The 21,976-nt window shown below is 50.7% G+C and overlaps 2 protein-coding genes across 2 annotated transcripts in view; both read left to right on the top strand.

Moving 5' to 3' along the window:
* The window catches only part of PSMD11 (proteasome 26S subunit, non-ATPase 11), a 28,414-nt gene extending 15,531 nt beyond the window's left edge, over positions 1 to 12,883 (top strand). Inside the window, exons 6-14 of the mRNA XM_065909704.1 lie at positions 978 to 1,172; positions 5,216 to 5,360; positions 6,301 to 6,361; positions 8,131 to 8,193; positions 9,811 to 9,936; positions 10,416 to 10,451; positions 10,707 to 10,758; positions 11,061 to 11,203; positions 11,324 to 12,883. Of these exons, the coding sequence (XP_065765776.1) occupies positions 978 to 1,172; positions 5,216 to 5,360; positions 6,301 to 6,361; positions 8,131 to 8,193; positions 9,811 to 9,936; positions 10,416 to 10,451; positions 10,707 to 10,758; positions 11,061 to 11,203 (821 nt within the window). The 3' untranslated portion in view covers positions 11,324 to 12,883. The remainder of the gene's footprint in view (positions 1 to 977; positions 1,173 to 5,215; positions 5,361 to 6,300; positions 6,362 to 8,130; positions 8,194 to 9,810; positions 9,937 to 10,415; positions 10,452 to 10,706; positions 10,759 to 11,060; positions 11,204 to 11,323) is intronic.
* A 3,933-nt stretch (positions 12,884 to 16,816) lies between these two features.
* CDK5R1 (cyclin dependent kinase 5 regulatory subunit 1) lies at positions 16,817 to 21,080 on the top strand. Its single transcript, XM_065909408.1, has 2 exons — positions 16,817 to 16,939; positions 17,245 to 21,080. Exon 2 carries the CDS (start codon positions 17,381 to 17,383, stop codon positions 18,302 to 18,304), a length of 924 nt encoding a protein of 307 aa, XP_065765480.1. The 5' UTR covers positions 16,817 to 16,939; positions 17,245 to 17,380; the 3' UTR covers positions 18,305 to 21,080.
* Positions 21,081 to 21,976: the final 896 nt, after the last annotated feature.

Consider the following 21,976-nt stretch of genomic DNA (forward strand, 5'->3'; position numbering starts at 1 on the left):
TGGACATTTCCTGTAATGGAACCACACAGTGTATGGTCTTTGTGATTGGCTTCTTTCTCTAGCATGTTTTCAGCATTCATCTATGTTTTAGCATATAGCAGTGCTTCATCCCTTTTTATTGCTAAATAAGATTCCATTGTACCATATTATCCCTTCATCAGGTTGATGGACACTGAGATTGTTTCCATTTTTTGGCTATTATGAATACTGCTATAAACAGGTTTTATGTGGACATGGTTTTCTTTCAGGTATATACCCAGGAGTAGAATTCCTGGCATATAGGACTCTCTTTAGCTTTTGAGGAACAGCCAAACTGCTTTTTATTTTTTTTCAAACTGCTTTTTAAAGTGGCCACACCATTTTACATTCTCACCAGCAATGTATGGAGGAGAGTTCCAATTTCCCCACATCCTCGCCAACACTTGTTGATATTGTCAGTGTTTTTAACTTTAGCCATCTTAGTGGGTGTGAAGTAGTATCTCATTTTGGTTTTGATTTACATTTCCCTAATGACTAAATTAATGATGTTGAGCCTGGGGAAGGAGATTTGGAGAACATTAGTATATCCTAATCTCTTTGCTTTCCCCACCAGCCCTAGTGCCTCATGTTTCTTATGCAGTCTTAGGATTATTGGACAGGAATAGAGTGAGATCAGGTGCCTGTCTGAACTGGATAAGTAATTTCAGCATTTTCTGGGTGGGGATTCCTCCTTTATTTGAATCTTAGGAGTAAGCTCATAGGATTCTTGGCTGTGATGTCTTTTGTATGCAGAAAGGCTTCAAAGAGATCTGTGTTTCTCTTTTGGAAGACAACACCTTAGTAGAAAATTTAAATCTTGTAAATAGATAACCTCTTTTTGAATTCAGGCAGGTTTCTTTATCCTGAGTGTTCTTATAAGGGTGAGAGAGGGAAATAGTATGGTATTAAAGTATTAAGATTATGGCTAACAAAGAGGTATCTGTGTTTTCTTTCTCTAGGTTCTCAGTTGCTTCGGGAGTTGAAAAAGATGGATGACAAAGCCCTTTTGGTGGAAGTACAGCTTTTAGAAAGCAAAACCTACCATGCCCTGAGCAACCTGCCAAAAGCCCGAGCTGCCTTAACCTCTGCTCGAACCACAGCAAATGCCATTTACTGCCCCCCTAAATTGCAGGCCACCTTGGATATGCAGTCAGGTAACACCCTTAGAAACTCGTGGGATGTTTTCTTGAAGCTCATCTTACCTTACAGGTAGAAGGAATGGGGAGTTGGGGATGAAGAATAAAATTGGCTGTTTTGGCTGAGGCTTCCTCAGGGAAACCGGTTGGAAGGTTACCCCTCTAACTAGCTGCCCCCCTTACTCTTCACTTGGTGTGAACTGCCTAAATTATATTAAGAACTTGCTTATCTGTGGTTGACCAGGCAACCTGATTGTTGGCACCAGCATCCTAGAGAGGTCTCACATAAGGTTTTAAAAAGGTCTTCCTTCTCTTCCATCTTTGTCAGTTCCTCAGGATGGTGGCACTTCTTTCCAGGACTGCACTAACCCACCTCTCTTGACAGTTGGAGACCTCTGTAAAGCATGCTAGACTTTTCTAAAGGACCTCATGTCAAGGCTGAGGAAAGGACCCCAGCCCCACCCCCACAGGAGAGTGTAGTGAATTGCCTTCTTACGGAGTGTGGGAACTGGGCTGGGAGGCCATGGATTGGCAGTAGGATACTTGCAGTCAGCAGCTTTTATTAGTTATGATTTATTATTATTATTGAAGGGGTGTTGGGGTTGGAGGCAGAGGGCTAGTTTAAGCCCTGGTGTTACCTCTTTGCACTCTCTGTTTTCACATAAAACTGTCAGAGGGAGATAACAGCTGCTGTGCTTGCCTCTTAGGTGTCGTACATGTCACCTGCCATGTGTTGTCATTCAGGGGAAGAGCAGAAGCTCTAGAAAATGACTTTTCTAGGTTGAAATGTTAGTTTTGCGAATTTCTAGCTGTGTGATTGGGCAAGTTACTTAATTATCTTTAGTTCATCTGAAAAATGGTGATGATAATTGTACCTCCTTACAGGATGGTGGTGAGGAGTAAATGAGATGGTGAGTGTAAGCTCTTATCACAGGACCTTGCTTTGACCAAAATAGACACTTTCTTTAAGCCACTGCTGTTCATTATGCTCTTTCTTCATGGGCAGGAGATGAACTTGCATCATATTTCTCAGAGCAGATGGAGGCCGTTTTTATGTGCACCTTCTTTATCTCTCTTTCCTCCCTAGAATTTGTATCCCTGTCTGTTTTTACCTGTTACCAAGTGTGATCCTTCTACCTGCCTTTATAAGTTTTCAGCTTTCCAATTCTAAGTCCAGTTTTTTGTCTCCACTTGGATCTTCCTCAGTCTTTGAAGTACCCCAGCTAAAAAACCACAGTCCTTTGTCCTTTTAAAATTGCTGTCTTCTCCTTTTCTGTCAAGCTTATTGGGAAAGCTGGAAGAATATCATTACTTTGGTGTCTTTTTTGATTCCTTGCAAGAGAGTTAATCCCCTGTAATCTCTGACTTCTGTGGAGATGGGGCACTGTCGGACACGGCAGCCTTCTTTGACAGCAGTGTCTTCTGGGTCCTGCTTTGGCTGATTGTCCTCGTCACTCTCCCCTCTGTTGTCTCTCCAGTGTGGGTGTTCCCCAGTGTTGTTTTCATAGTTCTTGTCTCTTCCTGGTCTCCCCTTTTCCTGTCTCATCTCATACTCTTCCGTGGCTTTAGTTGCCCCGTAACACACAAATGGTCTCCTCACCTAGATTTCTGGTAGTGTCTTTCTTCTGAATTCGATACCTAAATGTTCTGTAGATCTGAATCTCAGCACGTCAAAAACCAAAATTGTTATCTAACTCTTCCCCTCACACTGTTCTTTTCTGCATTTCCTATTTCTGTTAGTGGTGTAATTACTGACTTTGGAGTGACTTGGATTCCCTTCCTCTTCTTCTCCCTTCATATCCAGTCAGTCACCAGATGAGGTTGAGTCTGTCTCCACATCTGCCTTTTCTTTTCCATCTCTACAGTCACTGCTGTCATGACTGCCATTGGACCTCTGGCATGGTCTTTTCATTACTCTAAACGTCCCTATCACTTCCCAATCCATCTTGCTTACTGGTCTCATTTTTTTGGAAACACACATCTGATCATGTAAATCCAGTGACTGCATTATCCTCTTTAACAGTGCATTCTAAGGGAAGGCACTCTTTTCACGCTTATCTTTGATTTCAGTCCTAGTCACCAAGTGACTTCCCGTGTTCCTGCTGTTGTGTATTCTCTGCTTCTAGTTCCCTTTCCATCTTGTCCCCTTGACAAAGTCTCATGCATCCTTCTAGATCCAGCTTGCATGTCTCCTTTATAAACCCTCATGAGTGCCTTCTTCACTTTGGACTTCCCTGTGGAGTGTATATTCTTTGGTACGTATTATGATACTAATCTCCTTGTGTCTGTTTTGATGACTGCGGTGAGACTGTGAGTTGCTTCAGCACCTTATTCATATTTATTTCCTCTATAACAGCTATATCAGTGCTTAGCAAGTGGTGGACCCTTGTTAATATTGGTGTTGAATGAGTAACAGGCTACTTTTTTTTTTTTTTTTTTAAATAATGTCCTATGCCAGTTGTGATGGTTATAGTCCTCATGTGGTCTACATTTGCTCATGTATTTGAGAATGCAGTATACCAGTTCTTGGGCCTTATTTTACTTTTTTTTTTTTTAATACCAGTCTTACTTTTCATCTCGTCTATTCTGGCTTTGGACGGGGAGGGAAGGAAAAATGGGCATTTGTCTCATTGAATTTGGCAGTGTTAGTAGTAGTTTGTTGGATATTTCTGAGGGAAGTCTCCTTGGCTACAGAGGAGGCTGGGTTTTCTCCAGGCCTCTGTGTGCTTACTTGCTCAGTCATAGCCGACTCTTTGCGACCCCGTGGACTGTTTCTAGCCAGGCTCCTCTGTCCATGGGTATTCTCCAGGCAAGAATACTGGAGTGTGTTGCCATGCCCTTCTCCACGGGATCTTCCCAACCAAGGGATCAAACCCAGGTCTCCCTCATTGCAAGCAGATTCTTTACTGTCTGAGGCACCAGGGAAGTCCCCACGCCTCTATAGTTAAGTATAAGGGCCTGATTCCTTGGCTGCTAAACGGGAGGCTTTCTGGGAAAATAAAAGCCCTGGGTGTGGCACATACCACTCAGTAGTGGTTATCAAGTGGAAGTTCCCAACTGGTGTGCCAGGCACACAGGAATATGACAGGTGGATCTGAAACATGGATCCCCTGGGGGCATGTATGAGCAGTTTCATCCTTTTACTCCAGAATACTGAGTACTTTCTTCTGTACCTTGCTGTGAATAAGTTGGGAAGTCCTGAGGTAGATGGGGCTGAGGCAGGCTTAGAACTGATATAGAGAATCTTAGGCTTAGATGTCTTTCAAGCTAGAAAGTACTGTTTTTCATGTCATCCCAAGTGATAGCATAGGTTGGTAATAATTGCAGGTTCGGTCAAAGTTAGGCTTATTGGGAGCAACCCAGCTTCTAAACAGCAGAGAATTGGTTAGATAAAGTATGTAGCATATCAACCTAAAGAAATACTGCTTAACTGTTTACAGTTAAGTTCATGAATTTGGCATTATGTGAAATTCATGTATTGACTGCATCACAGCAAAAGTACATCTATAAAATTGTAAATGACCAATATCTGGAATGAGACTATATAAGAGGTTGGATTTCTTTTTTTCCCTCTCATGAAAGCTGCTTACATATAAAAATGTCAAGCTTAGAAAAGTTATCAGAAAGAAATGGTTGATGTTATTAAAACCAGTAATTTGGGCAGAGCAGGAAGAGATGTTTGGGTCACCTTTCTGCCTTGTGAAGATAATGTCACGGAGAGTGAACATGGCCTTGTCTAGAGGTTCCAAAGGGTAGTGGGACTGCTGTGGCGATGAGACGCATGAGGACCATATGTGGTTTTTAGGATCCCCTTTAGTTGGGTCTCTAACTCGTTTAGAATTAATATTGGTAGATGACGTTGAACTGGGAGTTCAAAGCCCTGGGTTCTAATCTCAGCTCTGCCACTAGATGGCAGTGGCTTTGGGCAGGTCTCTTATTCTTCCCTGACCACATCAACAAGTAGATGAAGTTGGGATAGATTTTTGAGGCCCTTTCCAGCTGTGATATTTTATGGTTTTGTTACTTCATATGGTTCTTACCCTTTTCTTTTCAATGCCCAGGTATTATCCATGCAGCAGAGGAGAAGGATTGGAAAACTGCATACTCATATTTCTATGAGGCTTTCGAGGGTTATGATTCCATCGATAGCCCCAAGGCCATCACATCTCTGAAGTATATGTTGCTGTGCAAAATCATGCTGAACACGTAGGTGCACGTTAACTTGGGGGTATGAGCACTCAGGTCCTTGGTCTGAGATTTTCTGCCGTGGCAGGATAACTTGGGCAGGGAGATTGGCCAGTTACAGAAGCAGTGGCTGCCACCTTGTGGGGTACTTAAGGTGGAGTGGGAGGATCAGAGCTAATCCTAGAGCACTCTTCCTCGTCTTTTAGAACTGGGGAGACAGATTTGAGAAATAGCCTTCCCAGCCCCTCTGAGTGTTCTCCTTACCCTGCATTTCTGTCCAGAGAGTTGCTGAGCACTGGACAGAGGGCCAGGAAATGGCTTATAGACCAGCACCAGCCACTAGGCCTCCCGGAATGGGGGGGTTAAAGGAGAGGTGAGGGAAAGGTTTGAAAAAGGGTGACAGCGGCGAGTGTGACAGCTCGATGTTTTATAAAGAGTTCTACGGAATTTTTCCACGTTTCTATTTTGGGAATACATGAGATACTGACTGGGATTCTTTTTTGGATCTTGGGATTAAACAGAACTTGTGTTTTTAAAAGATCTGTTATACTGGGATTTGATCTATAAAGTCATTTTGCCTCCTGGATTTATTACTTTTGGTAGGTTCAGCATAGCTTTTTTTTTTTTTTGGCCACACTGTGAAGCTTGTGGGATATTTCCCCAACCAGGAGTTGAACCTGGGGCCACAGCAGTGAAATTAGGACTCTGAGTCCTAATTATTGGACTGCCAGAGAAGTCCCACTGTGGCTTTCTTTTTTAAGTTGAGTTTTTCTGCTTTTCAGCAGGGAGCCCAGAGTGGAGAAAGCCTAGTTCCTATGGTGTCAGGGGCATATGGATTTAGGGGTGGGGGCTGATTACCTCTGTGGGCAGAGTCTTTTCACAGAAGAAGAAATTTGCCTAAACATATACTTAGAAACATAGCATCCTAGAGCAATTTACCAAGTCTGTCTTTTTTTTCTAGCCCAGAAGATGTCCAGGCTTTGGTGAGCGGGAAGCTTGCACTTCGGTATGCAGGGAGGCAGGTAGGGGATGCCTTGACTGCAGTTCTGATCTCTGCTCACTCTGAGGCAGTGTGTGGTCAGTCATGGTATTCATCGATATTGTGCCCTTCAGGTCGCCATTCTACTTTTCATTCTGCCCTCCCCCGCTTATGTGGATCAAGCTCCTTTAGTATAATTCCTGTACTGTTAGTTCTGGGCCTGAAAAGTCATTGTTTGGTGCTCTTGTGGGTATTAGGTGGTTTGAGGGACTTAACTCAGAATTGAACTGTAGCATTTATAGGGGGTTAGGTTGCATTTGGCTTCAACCAGAAAGTATATCTCCTATGAGCAGGACTTGAAAATTTAATGTGTGGAATAATATTATCCAAGACAGTGGAGCCGGGTAAGGTCTGGTGCACTTGTCCTTCAGAGAGGTTGGATTGCCTGGTGCAGAAACTAGGATTTGATGGCTCACTTGAGGGCTTCTCACATCGTACCTTTCCACTCATTTCCTGAGTTTGGGTGTGGTCATGAAGAGACCTTTGGTGGTTGGTAGCCCTGTGTGAGATGCCTTTTACGCCTGAGTAGGTAAGAGTGCCCTGTGTAAAGGTGATGTCTCAGATGTGTGCATCATCACTTTGTATTTTGCTTGATTATCACTGGGAAGTAAAAGTAGTCTTTCTAGGTTTTGAGTGAGTTGTCTCTAAACAACAGAAATGTTGGCCATCTCACTGTATCTTTGACGGAATGTCCATTGCAGATGATCTCTTCCATCTATACAAATAGCCCTAATTGACTTTTCATCAGAAGAAGTCTCAGATCAGTTCCTTGTTTTGACCAAAACGATATATTACCGTAGTGAAAGACTCACTGTCATATCTAGCATTAGAGTTAAGGAGGTGGGCCAAGAGAGGTCAAGTGTCCAGAACACAAGGGCAGGTAGCTGGTACTGGTGAAGTCAGACTTGAAGGGTTATCTGGCTCTGAGTTTCAGGCTGTTCTCATCATTTTTCGGTCTGTAGGACAGATGCTGGAAACAGACTCTACTAATGATGAGTTTTGCATCGTTTTTAAAGTCTGCTGTAGAAGACACTACCTTCCTTGTTTACGTACAGAGGCTGGTACCAGAGTTCTTTCTTGTTCTTTGTACCTTGATGACAGCTTTCAAGCAGGAGTCAGGCCCACCTCTCAGATGATGAATGTTGTAGATTTCTTGCTGAGTGCAGGCTTACTAGCTTGGTCAGGTGTCTTGTATAACCAGATTAGAGGTTGTCCCTCAACCTTTGATTATACCTTCATCACTCTGGGGTTTTAACATTCAGTGTAATATGTAGAGTTTTGATGCCTCAGTCCTAATGAAAGTAAATCTTGGCCTATGTCCCACACCAAACCCAGCAGAGTGAGTTTTGGTAAAGCACAAGGTGTGATCAAGTCTCAGGGCAGGAAGGCATCTGGGGGTGTAGGTAGGGGTAGGGAGTCTTGGAGGAGGGGGAAGAATTCACACCTCTCTGGCCATTTTCCCTTTCAGCTTCTCATCTTTGGAGAATGCTTTAATCAAAGCCTCGCTTTTTGGGAAAACTTTGTACTTCCTAATACCTTCACATCACTTCCGCTTTTGGAGGGAAACTGGTTGGCACACAGTGGTATTCCATTCCCCTGGCTTTTCTTCCCAGGCCTCTGGAGAAGAAAAGTCACGGGGCAGGTTCTTCCTTAACAGCCAGGAGTTGTGTGGATGTATCATGTTTGTTATGACTTGTGGAGATGTGAGTGTGCGGAATAGATCACTGTCACTATTTTTCTCTTTATTCTTAGACAGAAGCATTAAAGTGTGTGGCTCAGGCGAGCAAGAACAGATCACTGGCAGATTTTGAAAAGGTAAGCATGGCATTGGGTTGGTAGGGAACCAGGTGGAGGGGAGGGGCATTTAAGTACTTAAAATTTTTTTTCATCTTTAAATGCTTACAGTTTCACAAGAAGTTGTAAAGATAGTATAAGGTGATCTCACCGTCCCATTCACTGAGTTTTCCCCAATGGTTACATCTTAAATATAGTACAGTATCAAAACCAAGAAGTAGAGACTTCCTTGGTGGTCCAGTGGCCAAGACTCCCAATGCAGGGGGTTCAGGGGACCCAGGTTCCATACCTGGTCAGGGAACTAGATCTGTGCCATAACAAAGACCCAGTGCAGCTAACATAAACAAGTAAACATTAAGAAACCCAAAGTTAACAACTCTTCTCCCCACCCCCAAGAAGTAGTTAAGCACTTTTGTACACTGAAACTTGAGTTGTGAGATCTCATTTATATAGAGTACCTTTCAGTTTCAAAGTTTTGTCATCCTTCTTGCACTTGATTTTTCACAACAAACCTGTTACCTGCGATTTATGCTTGGGGAAGCTGGGATTTAAAGAGAAGGCCTGAGTCACACGCTAACTTGTGTCAGGGTCTGACACAGGCAGCATGCGACATGGTCGTAGATGTTCCTTCAGCTCCAGAAACGCCAGGTTTGCCTCTCCTCTGTGGACATCAGTTTTGATGTGTGCATCTGGACTGAAAGACTCTTCCTTAGGATGAAGTTCTAGGCTTACTTAGCCTCCCGTGCCTTTCACTCAATGTTTGCGAAGGTTTGGAAAGGGAGAAAGACCTGTCTAAGCAGTAGGGCAAGACTTATACTTTTCTGAGTCTCCTTCCTGTTAATCTGAGTATAAAGACCAACTTAATAAAAACAAACCTAGATCCAGGAAGAAAAATAGAAACTAGACATTGTGGCTCTCTGACTGTCCCCAAGGTCCATCATCTTCCTTGAGATTTCTTGTCAATTTCATTTCCTTACTTGGCTTGATCTGCTTGCTTCCTTTAACACTTTATAGCACAACTGAAATGAGGCGGGATGCTGAAGAATATTACTAGGGATAAATAGACCACATGCATGAATAAACAAAAAGTCTAGATCATTTTATCCCCAAATTTGGATGAACATTTCTAGCAGGGATTAAAAAAAAGGACCGTGATCAGGTATTTGGGAAACATTAGGACTAACACAATTAGAAAGGGACCTTGTTTTCTGGTACCTGCAGCTGTATTATGCTGATGTTTCTTATAAAACGCCAAGAGCTAGCTGTGGAATTCCGCATTTCCCATTATTTGACATCGGCATTCCCTCGCTCCCACTGCCTCGGAGGCCGTATTTGTTCTGTGAAGCACACTGAGAGCTGCTTGTGCAGTGAATCCGGCTTGTAAGCCGGGCTGCCTGTGGTGCTTGCATGGTTGGAGTGCTCAGTGTGAGGCTTTCAGACAGAAACATGACGCCTAGGGTAGGCTCCTTTCATTTCTTCGTGTTCCTTGTCTTCTGCCTTCATGGCGGTTCCTTCATTTCTCCAAACCCTCCCGACCTCTTGGGTCACGTGTGTAATTACAGGGGCCAGCACCCTCCTTAGGAAGCCGCAAGTAGTGTGACTTTCAGCCCTCTGTGCCCATCTCTGCTGTCTCGGCAGGCCCTGACAGACTACCGGGCGGAGCTCCGGGACGACCCCATCATCAGCACACACCTGGCCAAGTTGTATGATAACTTACTGGAGCAGAACCTGATCCGGGTCATTGAGCCCTTTTCCCGAGTACAGGTAAGAACCTCCTGGGGACTCCAGCTCTTCTCTGGTGGGAGGGGGTTTCTGGCTCAGTTTCCTCCCCGTCGCCCCCTCCCTTCCCACACTCATCCAGATGGGAACTCCCTACCAAGGGTATGCCTGGGAGTAGGCAGGAGACCCCCTAAGAGCTTGGGATTTTTATGACAGGGAACGAGAGCTGAGGAGAGGGGTGCTGTGGGGTGGAGGCTGGTGAGGTCGCCCCTGCTTGTTTTCGGTGCAGTCTCTTCCCCGCTCTTGCAGTCACCATGCATGTGGGAGATGCTCTCTCTTCTGGGCATGCGGGACAGGAGTGTGATCATTGTAATGACGCAGGGTAGGCAGATGGACCAGGCAGGGCTAAAGAGGATCTGGCCCTGACATTCAGCCAGGATCCAAGATAGAGCGCTACCCTCATCCCAGTATTAGAGGCAAAAGTAAACCTTTCCATGTTGGTGTCTTTTTACCTTTCCTTTTAGATTGAACACATATCTAGCCTCATCAAACTCTCCAAGGTAAGGAGTCCTGAGCTTGTCTGGAGGGTAGGGATGGGGAAGGGCGCGCGTGGAGGGGCTCCTGTTGACACCTACCAGGCCTTATTGCAAAGCTCCCCAGCCCACTGCTCAGTGGGGCCTGGGGGCCGTGGGCTCAGGGTGGAGCCGCACTGTGGCTGTTTCAGGCCGTTTGTCCTGAGACCCTTTTATGCAAGACTTTTGTGTCACTGTGCTGTCAGTAGATGGCTGATCCCTAATCATGTGCTTTGATTTTAGGCCGACGTGGAAAGGAAATTATCACAGATGATTCTTGACAAGAAATTTCATGGTGAGTAGGAGCCATACGGGCGAGGGGGCTTGTGGAGGTGATGAAGTGGTGAAGAGGCATCGTGCTCTTGTTGACGTTGAACGACGATGCTCTGTTGTTTCCCTTGGTGGTGCCCTGGGACCCTTGCCCCCCTCATCCCTGTGATGAGTGCGTATAATAAACATGCACAAATAGAACAGGAGGGTGATTTCTGTTGCCCCTCCTTTCTGGAGAAAAGTGAGGCAGCTAGGGAGTGGGCTGCATCTCCAGTGCTTGTGTGTCTAATCCTTGCTTTTACCTGGGTTTGCTTGTGTTTCCTGCAGGGATCTTGGACCAGGGGGAGGGTGTCTTGATTATTTTCGATGAACCCCCAGTAGATAAAACGTATGAAGCTGCTCTGGAAACAATTCAGAACATGAGTAAAGTAGTGGATTCCCTCTACAACAAAGCCAAGAAGCTGACATAGGTGAGTGCTGGTGCCGGGTCCGGCCCGGGCAGCGCTGTCTTCTGCCTGCTGCGACTGAACGCCTCCCGGTGGCCTCGCGGGCGGCTTCCCCGATTGACACTGCTCTGTCTTCTCTTGCAGAGTTGGATCTGTAGCGGTCCTTTGGAGAGTGTGTGTGGCGGGAGAGTGAAACCTTTGGGGAAAATGCTAGGAGATTCTTTTTTCTTTCTGTTCTACTTTTCGCTCGGAAAGTTTTTAAATCCTCATTTGGTGCATCTGTATTCCAGCCGATAGGTGTGCCAGTTTTCATGTAATCTTTACTGGCCTGACTTGGGAGTGGGGAAATTGCTTAAAAAAAAAAAGAAAAAGAAAAAAAAAAGGTTATTCTAAATAAAAGGAAAAAGGCTTACACTACCTAAAGCTGTGCTCTCTGCCTCCCGGGAGAGGGCCGCCAAGCCAGGCGCTCCACCAGCCACCGGGGCTCCTAACCCACCCGCTGGGCGTCACCTTGCCTCCTCTTCCGAATTGGGTGTTTGCCTGACCATCAAAACAACGACTTTTTATTCTGTTTGTACCGAACCAAAACAAACAACTGTGTATAGACTGCTCTTTTCTTTTTTATTTGAAAATGAGGCGTTTCGGTGTTCTGTCCCCTGCCATATGGCCCGTCCGCCTGCCCTTCCCCAACAGTGGCCCCAGCAGACTGGCCGAAGGTCCCGCCGCCGCCACCACAGCAGCAGCAGCGCCTGCACGGCTCCGCTCGACCTGGGAAGGAATGGGACGTGGCCTGGAGCTCGTGGCCACACGGGGAGCAGTGTGGGCCCTCAGGGGCCTGCTGTGCATGTGGCTCTTTTTAACACAGTAAACTAGATTAGACGTCAGTGTTTTAATTGCCCCCCTCCTCTGCTCTTTTCTGTCTCTCCCTCTTCCCCTCCGCCCTGCACCCCCCGCCCCAGATGACCACCCCATGTCTCCCTTCCTTCCTCCTCTCCCCACAGGGGAGTTAGGCTGTCTGAAACCCTTCAGCTTCTCTTCCTGTCCCACCGCTCCTCTCCTGCTGTCAGATGGATTTATTCCTTTTTAAAACAGTGGATGTTGGAAATGAGACTGTGGGGTGTGGGTCCCCCCCCTCAATTTTCGTTGTTGGATTTTTGAGCAACCTCATGTCCCCCTCCCAGGGAGCGTCTTTATTTACCTCTTTGAAATGGGACGGATGGGAGGTAGAGCACTGTTCTCCGCATGCTTTGTCTTACGATGAGATTATATAGCAAGGCTTTAATGCCATTTGGGCAGGTAAGCTTCTGCGCCTCTGTTGTGCTCAGCTGTATTCTCTTCTTTCCTCTCATTTCTTCTCTCCCCTCTTTTTTCCTCTCCCTCTCCTCCTGCCTCCTTCCTTCCTGCTGCCTTCCTTTTATCTTTCTTTCCCTTTCTCAGATTATCCTTCCAGGTTTTCGTAATAAATTTATATTTTGTAAAAGGATTTTGTTGTACCAGGTTTTGCATCCTCACTGAATCTGACTGGCTTTTATTTTCCTCTCCAAAATCAGGTTTTTGTTCTCACCATCTTTCCCCATCATGTTCAGTCACTGTTTTGGTTTTGGCACCATCAATATCAAATGTACAAACGGTTCTTGCTAACCAACACCAGGTATATCTGATGTTCAGATGAGTTCCAATAAAAACAATTTTTTTTTTCAAAAAGTGTCCTTTCTTGAGTGCTGGAGGGCTTCTGATCAAGTCCAGACAGGTCAATGTAGCCCTCGAGACTGGACAGAGCTCTGCTGTCTCAAATGTGCTTCATGGGAGACCTTTAGAGCCAGGGTGAAGTGGAGGCCTTTGGGTGAGAATGCTGGTCTGTGAGGTCTGAAATGAGGATGGGGGCTCAGTTATCTGTTTTTTCAAGGCCTCGTGGTCCAGTGAGGACATGGGGTTTGGGTTGTAACATCCTCTGAGTCTGTTTCCTCACCTGCACAGCAAGCATGGTGCTTCCTCCGCGGGTGATTGCGGCAGGAGGGGTACATGCAGGTAACAGAAGGGCAGGTGCCTGGAGAATGCTGGCATTCAGTTGTGGTTTAGTTTTAGTTTTTTTGGATCTTGTTCAAAAGCATTGATTTTCATCCTGCTCCTCAGACTCCTATGGGGACTCTGGGGCCACTGGGAGGAAGGGGTGGGCTCTAGCTGCCAACTCCAGCCCGAGCCACTCTCTGTCATGTTTCAGTATGGTGTCTCTGTGTATAGTTGTACTTGAGGAGGAGTTGTGCTTCAGTAAAGGGCTTTAAAACTCTCCCCAAGGACCCAGGACCAGAGCAGGGTGGGCAGGCCAGAAGCTCAGAGCCTGTCCTCTGCTCCCTCAGCACGTCTGCTGACTTCTCTAGACCTGTGCTGCCCAGGGTGTGGCTGCTGGCCCCGTGCGGCTGGTGAGCCCTTGGAAATGTGGCTCGTTCAAACTGGGGTGTCTTGCAAAAGTAAACAAGCCAGAATACTTTGAAGAAGGTGAAAAAAGAATGAAAAATTCTTTGCTCAACTTCCTTTTCACATATGTTGAAATATTTTGAGCATTGATTAGGTTACATAAAATATACTACTAAAATTCACCTGTTCCTTTCCCTTTTTAAATGTGGCTGCTAGAAAACACTGAAGTAACTCTGTGGCTTGTGTTGGTGGCTCACGTTACTACTACTGTTTTCCAGACAGTGCTGCCCTAGACCTTGCAGGACTGCTTCCTTTCCCGGGCCTCCATAAGCTGCATCCGGGCGCAGCTGAGTGTGGGGTGGCCCGTGGGCTAGCCTGGGCCTGGCTCCCTCACTTAGGGGCCCTTTCTGGCACTAGGCTTCGCAGTGCCAGGGCTTCCTTGTGTGTTAACGAGATACTGATGGCGTTGGGAGTGGCGGCTGAGGCCCTTGGCTCCGAAACCCAGCTGCAGGCTAGAGTTATGTAATCTGTGCTGCCCAGAAGGGCCACTAGATGCTGCTCTGTGATGCCTGAGAGAACAAAGCATGACTTCCTCAGGAGCCAGGGCTCAGCCCGACCTTATTCAGAACCCTTTTGGGGGCTGGCCGACTGGGGCGCTGACCTCCCTTCCTTGGGAAGGGGGCATGCAGAGCATGGGAACGCTCCAGGAAATCGTAGCTCAGCAGCGCATGTACCAAGCGGGCTGGCCCTTCCGGCAGCTAGAGACAGACTATAGGATAAAGAGGCTGATGGATGGGGGTGGGATCTGGAGAGCTTCCCTGCAGTTCTCTGGTGAAGAGCGGGAAGAAAACAGCTGTGCATCATTCATCTGGGTCTGCCTCCTGGGTCCTTGATTCTGCCGTTTTGGGCAGATGGTTGCTCTTCCCTTTCTTCGCATTTGGAGCAGTGATGGGAGCTTGAGGAGGGTAGTGGTGGTGGGCTGGGTGAGCAGAGTGGCGTGGTGCCTCAAAACACAGTGGGCATGACATGGGTGGACAGTGTTCTAGGTTCCTTGGTCACAACAGCCGGTGTGCGGGCAGCGCCATCCCATTCATGCCCTGCACACATGACTTCATCTCTGACAAGCGTGAGGAGGTTGGGATAGTTCTGCCAAGAGCTCTTTTTGAAGGTAGTAGGTGAGGGCTGGCTGGGCGAAGGCAAGAGAGGACAAGAGTGCAGCCAGGCTGGAAAAGGCCCAGGCCAGCGTGAGCTTCCATCATGGTTTGCGAAATGGGATGGAGTGAAGTGGAACTGCCCACCATGAACTGGAATAGTTAGAATTGAAATCTGCAGGTACAGGCAGCAGGATGGGTCCAGATAGTTCTAAGGGGTGGATTATAGGCTTAGAAATCTAAGCATATTTGGGGAAGTGGAAAGCATGCATTTCCTGCTTAACCATCCATAATCTGAAGGGGACACAGGAAAAGCAATGTGGTCATGGGCCAAGTCAGGAGCAGGGCCTCCACTAGGGGCAGAATGAAAAAAGGCTGGGGTCCAGCTTTGCCTGAGGAAGAGTCATCGGACCAGGGACTCGGAGGAGACTGATGCTCAGAGCTCCTTCTATAGAGCACAGCTCCATTTGAAAAGCAGGTAGGGGCTGTACCTTACTTGAGCAATGTTCAGAGGGAGGGGCACACCAAGCTAAGGACTGACCTTTACCTTCTAAGTTAAAACCACAGCTGCTGTGGATGTTTCTAAGGAGCGCCACAGGAAGTAGCCTGAGTCCCGAGCATTGCATTCCCACTGTATGGCCACCCAGGCCATTACCGACAGAGAAACCTCTGGGTAGTACTTTAGCAAATTCTAGTACTTTCTGATGATGTAGCATTGTGAGTGACACCAGATTTTAGTACTGCTCAGGGCAGTGCTAGGCAGAGCTGACACAGGTTGTTGGGGTGGTCTGGGCATCAGGGTATGGGGTATTCTCTGGACTGCCACTTCCTCCTTAGGTTATGAAGTGGTAATTGGAATTAGGATATGGTTTAAGTGTCTCCTCTTTCCCAGGTTAGTGGTCAAATCTGAGTCAATCTCCAGAACCAAACTAAAAGAATAAGTGAAGAAGAGCCTTTGTGAAGGATTCTTGTTCTTTGTGAAAAGAAAAGTTTATCAGAACCAGAATTTGACTCAGAATTCAATAATTCTAGGAGCACCGAGTCTTCAAATTATACCCGCTTAGCATGAAAAATATTTAAGTCGGCAGATCAGAGGCTGGTTGAAGCAGGTACTTCAGTTGTACTATAACAGATAAAGAAGGCCAGGGAAAATTCTGAGGTCACATTCAGGATGGGCTGAATACGAATGGGCTCAGAGCCTTAGGGTCCTGTCCAGGTGTGGGGGAAGGCGAGTCGCTCCGTGGGACGGCCCAGAGCAGTCTACGCCTCTGGCCTGTATTTCTGAGAGTTACCTGGGCGGTGGGCATTGACCAGGGACGGGACAACGGAGGTCCCGGAGGGAGAAGCACTCTGAACTCATGGGACAGTCCCCGCCGGTTGCGCGTGGCACCAGGGCCTACCCCCTCCCAGCCTTTGCTCCCTGAGAGCGCTAGCTTCGGTCCCCGGGGTCTCAGGCGTTAAATGGAAGGAGGCTGCTCCGGTCCCGGCCTCGGTGGACTGTTTCTCAGGCGGCCCGGGGAGCGGATGCGGCCAAGGGCGCCCCTGCCGCCCGCAGCGGCGGACGCCGCGGCGGGAACAAAGGCAGCACGTGCCTGGGCGGGGCGGCGGGCGGGGTCGCTCCCCAGCCCCGCCCCGGCCCTCCCGGCCCGGCGCTCCCCACCCGCCCGAGCTCAGCTGCGCGGTGCGCTCGCGAGTCTCACGCGGCCGGGCTGCTGCTGCCGCGGCAGTGCCGAGCGGGCGGTGAGCACTGCGGGGAGGGGTCGGCCCCGCGGGGCGGGGCGGGAGGTGCCGCGAGTCCCCGCCGCTCGAGTCCGGGTCCTGGATGGGGCGCGGCGAGTAGAGAAGCGCCCGGGGCTCGCGGCCGCGTCGCTGCCCGCACCGCGCGCCGCTCGTGGTGAGCACGGCGGCGGCCCCGGCTCCCGGGTGAGACCAGGCCCTGCCGGCGCGTGGGCCGCGCGCGCGCGCCCGAGAGGGAGGCCGCTGAGGTGCGCGCCGGGGCGGGCGCGGGCGCGGCGGCGGCGGCGGCGGCGGCGAAGGCGGCCGAGCGGGGGGCGGGGCCGCGGCGCCTGCAGAACCTTGGACAGAAGCTCCCGAGCCGCCGCCGCCGCGCGCGAGCCCCGCCGAGCCCCGGGACCGCGGCGCTGAGCCGCGGCGCGCATTGCGGAAGGTGCGGAGCGCCGGAGCCACCTGCTCGGTAAGCCTGCCCCTCCGGCCGCCCGCTGCCCCCGGGGGGCCGGGGCCGCGGCCGCGCGCCGTGTCTAGGCGGGGTCCCCGGCCGCCTCCGCCGGCGCCCGGGCCCCCGCGCTGCCATCCGGACCGCGGCGGGAGCGGGTGCCGGTGCCGCAGTGGAGAGGCCGGGGTTGCGGCGCGGGGACGCGGGCGGGGCCGTGTCAACCGGGGAAGGCCCCGGGCGCGGGGCCGGGGCCACCGAGGCCGGGGCGGAGAAGCGCGGCGCGAGCCCCGCCTGATGCTGAGAACCATCTTGTTTTCCCCCCACAGATCCGGAGGGGCGGCACGCGACCTCGGGAGCGCCCCCGCCTCCCTCTGGCCGCCGCGGGCTCGGTGAGCTTCTTCCCTCCAGCCGGCAGGCTGGGCGCGCAGGGGCGCGGGTCCCCGCCCGGCGCGCAGAGGCACCATGGGCACGGTGCTGTCCCTGTCCCCCAGCTACCGGAAGGCCACGCTGTTTGAGGATGGCGCGGCCACGGTGGGCCACTACACGGCCGTGCAGAACAGCAAGAACGCCAAGGACAAGAACCTGAAACGGCACTCCATCATCTCCGTGCTGCCGTGGAAGAGGATCGTGGCCGTGTCGGCCAAGAAGAAGAACTCCAAGAAGGTGCAGCCCAACAGCAGCTACCAGAACAACATCACGCACCTCAACAATGAGAACCTGAAGAAGTCGCTGTCGTGCGCCAACCTGTCCACGTTCGCCCAGCCCCCGCCGGCCCAGCCGCCCGCCCCGCCTGCCAGCCAGCTCTCGGGTTCGCAGACCGGGGTCTCCTCGTCCGTCAAGAAGGCCCCGCACCCTGCCGTCAGCTCCGCAGGGACGCCCAAACGGGTCATCGTCCAGGCGTCCACCAGCGAGCTGCTGCGCTGCCTGGGCGAGTTTCTCTGTCGCCGGTGCTACCGCCTGAAGCACCTGTCCCCCACGGACCCTGTGCTCTGGCTGCGCAGCGTGGACCGCTCGCTGCTGCTGCAGGGCTGGCAGGACCAGGGCTTCATCACGCCGGCCAACGTGGTCTTCCTCTACATGCTCTGCCGGGATGTCATCTCCTCCGAGGTGGGTTCCGACCATGAGCTCCAGGCGGTCCTGCTGACCTGCCTGTACCTCTCCTACTCCTACATGGGCAACGAGATCTCCTATCCGCTCAAGCCCTTCCTGGTGGAGAGCTGCAAGGAGGCCTTTTGGGACCGCTGCCTCTCCGTCATCAACCTCATGAGCTCCAAGATGCTGCAGATCAACGCTGACCCCCACTACTTCACGCAGGTGTTCTCCGACCTGAAGAACGAGAGCGGCCAGGAGGACAAGAAGCGGCTCCTCCTTGGGCTGGACCGGTGAGCCCGCTAGCCTGCATCATGGCTCAAGGATTCAATTCATTTTTAAAAATTTATTCTTAAATCAGATTTTGTGTACAGTATGTGTCTAGCAAAGCCACCAAGGGCCTCTCCCTTCCCACCTCCCCTCCTTGGGGTTTTCCTCCGCCCTGCCAGGAACTCTGGGCGCTTCTGAACTCCCGAACCTTGTGCAACATTCAGAAGATGTATTCAGAGCCACTACAGCCCCTGACCTCTCACTCTGAGGAATTGAAAGGACTGACCGGCTTCTGCCGCCTGCGCCCTTGCTGGACCAAGGCAGGGAAGGCGGCCCACAGCCAGGCAGCCCAGGGAGGAACGGGAGTTTCTGGTTGGAGGCCACTTGCTGGCTCCTGTTTTGGGTCGTCTGTTCTCCCAGAGGCTCCTGGAGCCGGCCACCTGGACTGCGCCGCACGTGGGCTTAGGAGGCCAAATGCCCGTGGCCCTGGGACAGCCTCTTCAATCGAGGGGAAGCCGGCCTGGTGCGAAGATCATGTCCTCTTAATTTGGCCATGCACGACCCTGGTTTGCTCTTTTTTCTTTTTTAGGGAGAAGGGCTTTCCTTTGTGGAGACATGGACCCACCCTCACACCCCCTCCTCCAAACTTCCCCTCCTTCGTCCCCCACCCCCAGCCTGTTGGTAGTGTTGGTTAACGAGCTGGTTTGACTCACCAAGTTCTTTCATTTTGGGTCCCGGCTCCCAAGGGGTGGGGTGATGCCAGGGACAACTCCTTTCTTGGGTGAATTTTTCATTTGAATCATGCAGCTTAGTCATCCCGTGGCGAAGGCCAGGGCAGCTGCAGGTGCCCATTGTCAACAGCCTGCCTCCCGGGCAGGTGGGGCTGCCATGCCCGGGTGAGCCGGTGCCCACCTAAGGGCTCAGGCTCCTGCCGATGCCCATGACATTTGCCCTGTGAGCTGCGGGGGTTGGGGCGGGGGTGATGTCAGGGGTCAGGGTGGTGTGGTAATGATGCACCCCTCCCCTCACCCCCTGTTGATTTAAAGCTGTTTCCAAACAGTTGAGTCTCTCCTGAAGACGAAGCCTTGTCCCGAAAGGCCCAGTGAGACAGCTGGATCTTGGAGACAATTACGAGCCGGGAGCTGAACTCCTGACTGCCTGCTGATTCTCCCACTGATCATTTGCAGCTGCTTGTTTGGGTCTCCACCTTCAACCCCAGTGGCTGTAAAAACCCATGATGTGTCACTTAATTTTCTTTCTGATTCTCCCAGATCGGTGGCTGGGGGCTTGGGAGAGAACCCAGAGAAGGGAGCTAGCCGCCAGCGATCGCTCTGGCTTTGGGGAACAAAGACTGATGTGAAGGCCCACAGAGAATTCTCTCTTCCAGCCTCAACCCCCCAAGGGGAGCTGGAAGGGGAGGCCGGGGGTGGGGGCGACAGGGGCCGTTTTGCATAGGGTTAGCTTCCAGGTGGCCGCCATCTCAGCACAAACACTACTGAAATTCACATGAAAAGAGAAAGCTGTGAAGCGGAGGTCCCGGCTTAACAGGCCCGGCGTCCAGCCTGCGGGCCCGCGGTGCTCGCGAAAAGGAGGGCCTGCCCCAAGCTGGGAGCGTGGGCCTCCGCTGCGCCCCGAGGCTCACGCTGAGCTGCTCCCAGCACCGCCGGCCAGATTTACCTGCCGCAGGGCTGGAAGGAACCCGAGGCTGCCGGCGGGGACCTCGCGTGCAGCGCCTCTTCTCCGCGGGAGTTGTCACACTGCCTGCCTGTGCAGATCCTGCTGCCGTGTGTGACCCGAGGTAGGCGGCCGGTGGGGGCGTCGGGGCCCCGGCGGCACGCAAGGGGTGGGGGTGGTGGTGTCGGGGGGCCGAGTGTCAAGAACCGGGACCCGGGGTATGGCGTTGCCCCTCTGTGGGCCTTGCCGGGCCTGAAGCTGCGGGCCGGCGCACCCGCGGGATTCCAGTTGTGTGTGTTTCCTTCTCTCTCTCTCCATATTTATTTTTTTAATTTATGGAGGCGGTGCAAATTTCAGGAATGGTTGGGGACTACAGAAAGAACTCTCTAGTTCCATCCATGTGAAGCCTGGTGAGGTCTCCTCCTCTGCACTGGTCATCAGCATTGTGTAAAGAAACTGATATACTTGAGAGTGCAAGCAATGAACCCATTTGACATGCTGCTATGAAGACTACTTTTAGAACAATTAAAAAAAAAAAAAGGAAAAAACTAACCTACAAAAAAACCCCACCCTTTATTCTTTAATTGTTGCTTTTACAGTGATATTGTGCATGCAAACCAGGAGCATTTTGTGTCTTTAAGAAAAATAATCTTAGAACAGATGGCTGTGAAAATTACACCCGTGCACAGAACAAGTCACAGGAATAATAGTTCAGGATTTGGTTTTTCTCTTTTTTCTTGTAAAACCTGAAGGGTTGATATATTCTTTCCATGCAGTTATTAGAACTTAGTTTTGTTCTAGCAGTTGTTAAACTTGCAATGAAAAGGAAATGTGCCATTTTTTTTTTCCACTTGGAACTATTCTTAGCTGTATATTTGAAACTGCTAATTACACACGTGCGATGTATGTTGGTTTTTTAGTGCAATTTCTTCTGTAGCTATTCTTTGACCAAACTGTGGGTATTGTTAATATTAATTTATATTTGTCTCATTTTTGTATGTATGCGTAGCGTGTTTGTAAGTATGTGTGGTTTATAATCTGACAAGGTCATGAAGCTCAGTTTGGCTGTAATTTAATTCCCCTCCCCTTATTTTTATTTATTTTTGTACTGTGCTGATTAAATAAAATGCACTGACCATCCATTACACAGACCATTTTTTGTGGGCACATCCTTCAAGAGCAGGTTGGGGGCTCGCTCATTTTTATAAAGGATTCCTGTGCTCGGAACATAATTGGATTGCGGTGTGGGGGAGGGGAGGAGGGCAGGGTTGGGGGAGAAGGCTTAACAATTGCGTTCACGGTTAAGGTGATTAAGAAAGAAGCCCAGGTGAAGTCAGCTTGGGTTTCTCGGCGTGGCCAGGGCAGGAGTTGGTCTCCCAAGGCCCAGGACCTCCGGCCAGGGAGAGTCAGGCCCAGGCGTGGCCTGGCGAGGGCTGGGCCCCCGGGTGTGCGGGGCCGGGCTCTGCCTGTAGCCCACTGCCCGGAGGTCCCGAGGCCAGCAGGAGCCGGCTGGGTCCGTGTGGTTCAGCGCCGCCAGCCTAGCTCTGAGCAGGCTTCCAAAGGAGCAAACCAGCTCCCAGCTAAGCAGCCTCCCCAGCCCCTAACTGTGGCAAGGCTGGGGCCCCCTACCGGTTGTATTGCCACCAGCCTGAGCCTTGGAGACCTGGTGTGTTGGTCTCAGTCCTCCCCCGGCTTGGCGCCTGGCGGGCCGGAGCTGCCCTAGGCCTTGGGGGGCACCTGTGCAGGCTGTGCCTTTAAAGCTGGCAGCCTTGCGATCGGGGCGCCTTGTCTTCTGAGTCAGAAGCCGTCGTTGCGTGCTCCGGCCAGTGACCGGGGGTCGGGAGCGTCCTCTGGCTGCAGCACCCTGGGGTGGCCCCATCTCCCTGCAGGGCCTTGCTTGCTGGCAGCTCACCCATCCCAACCAGCGGGTTTGGGGAGGGGCTGACCAGCCAGCCAGCCAGGGTGCACTCAGGCCTCTCCCTGAGCTGCAGCCCTGGGGATCCAAGCCTTGCCTTTATTCTCTGC

This window comes from Muntiacus reevesi, chromosome 18 (assembly GCF_963930625.1).
Source record: "Muntiacus reevesi chromosome 18, mMunRee1.1, whole genome shotgun sequence".
Lineage (NCBI taxonomy): Eukaryota > Metazoa > Chordata > Mammalia > Artiodactyla > Cervidae > Muntiacus > Muntiacus reevesi.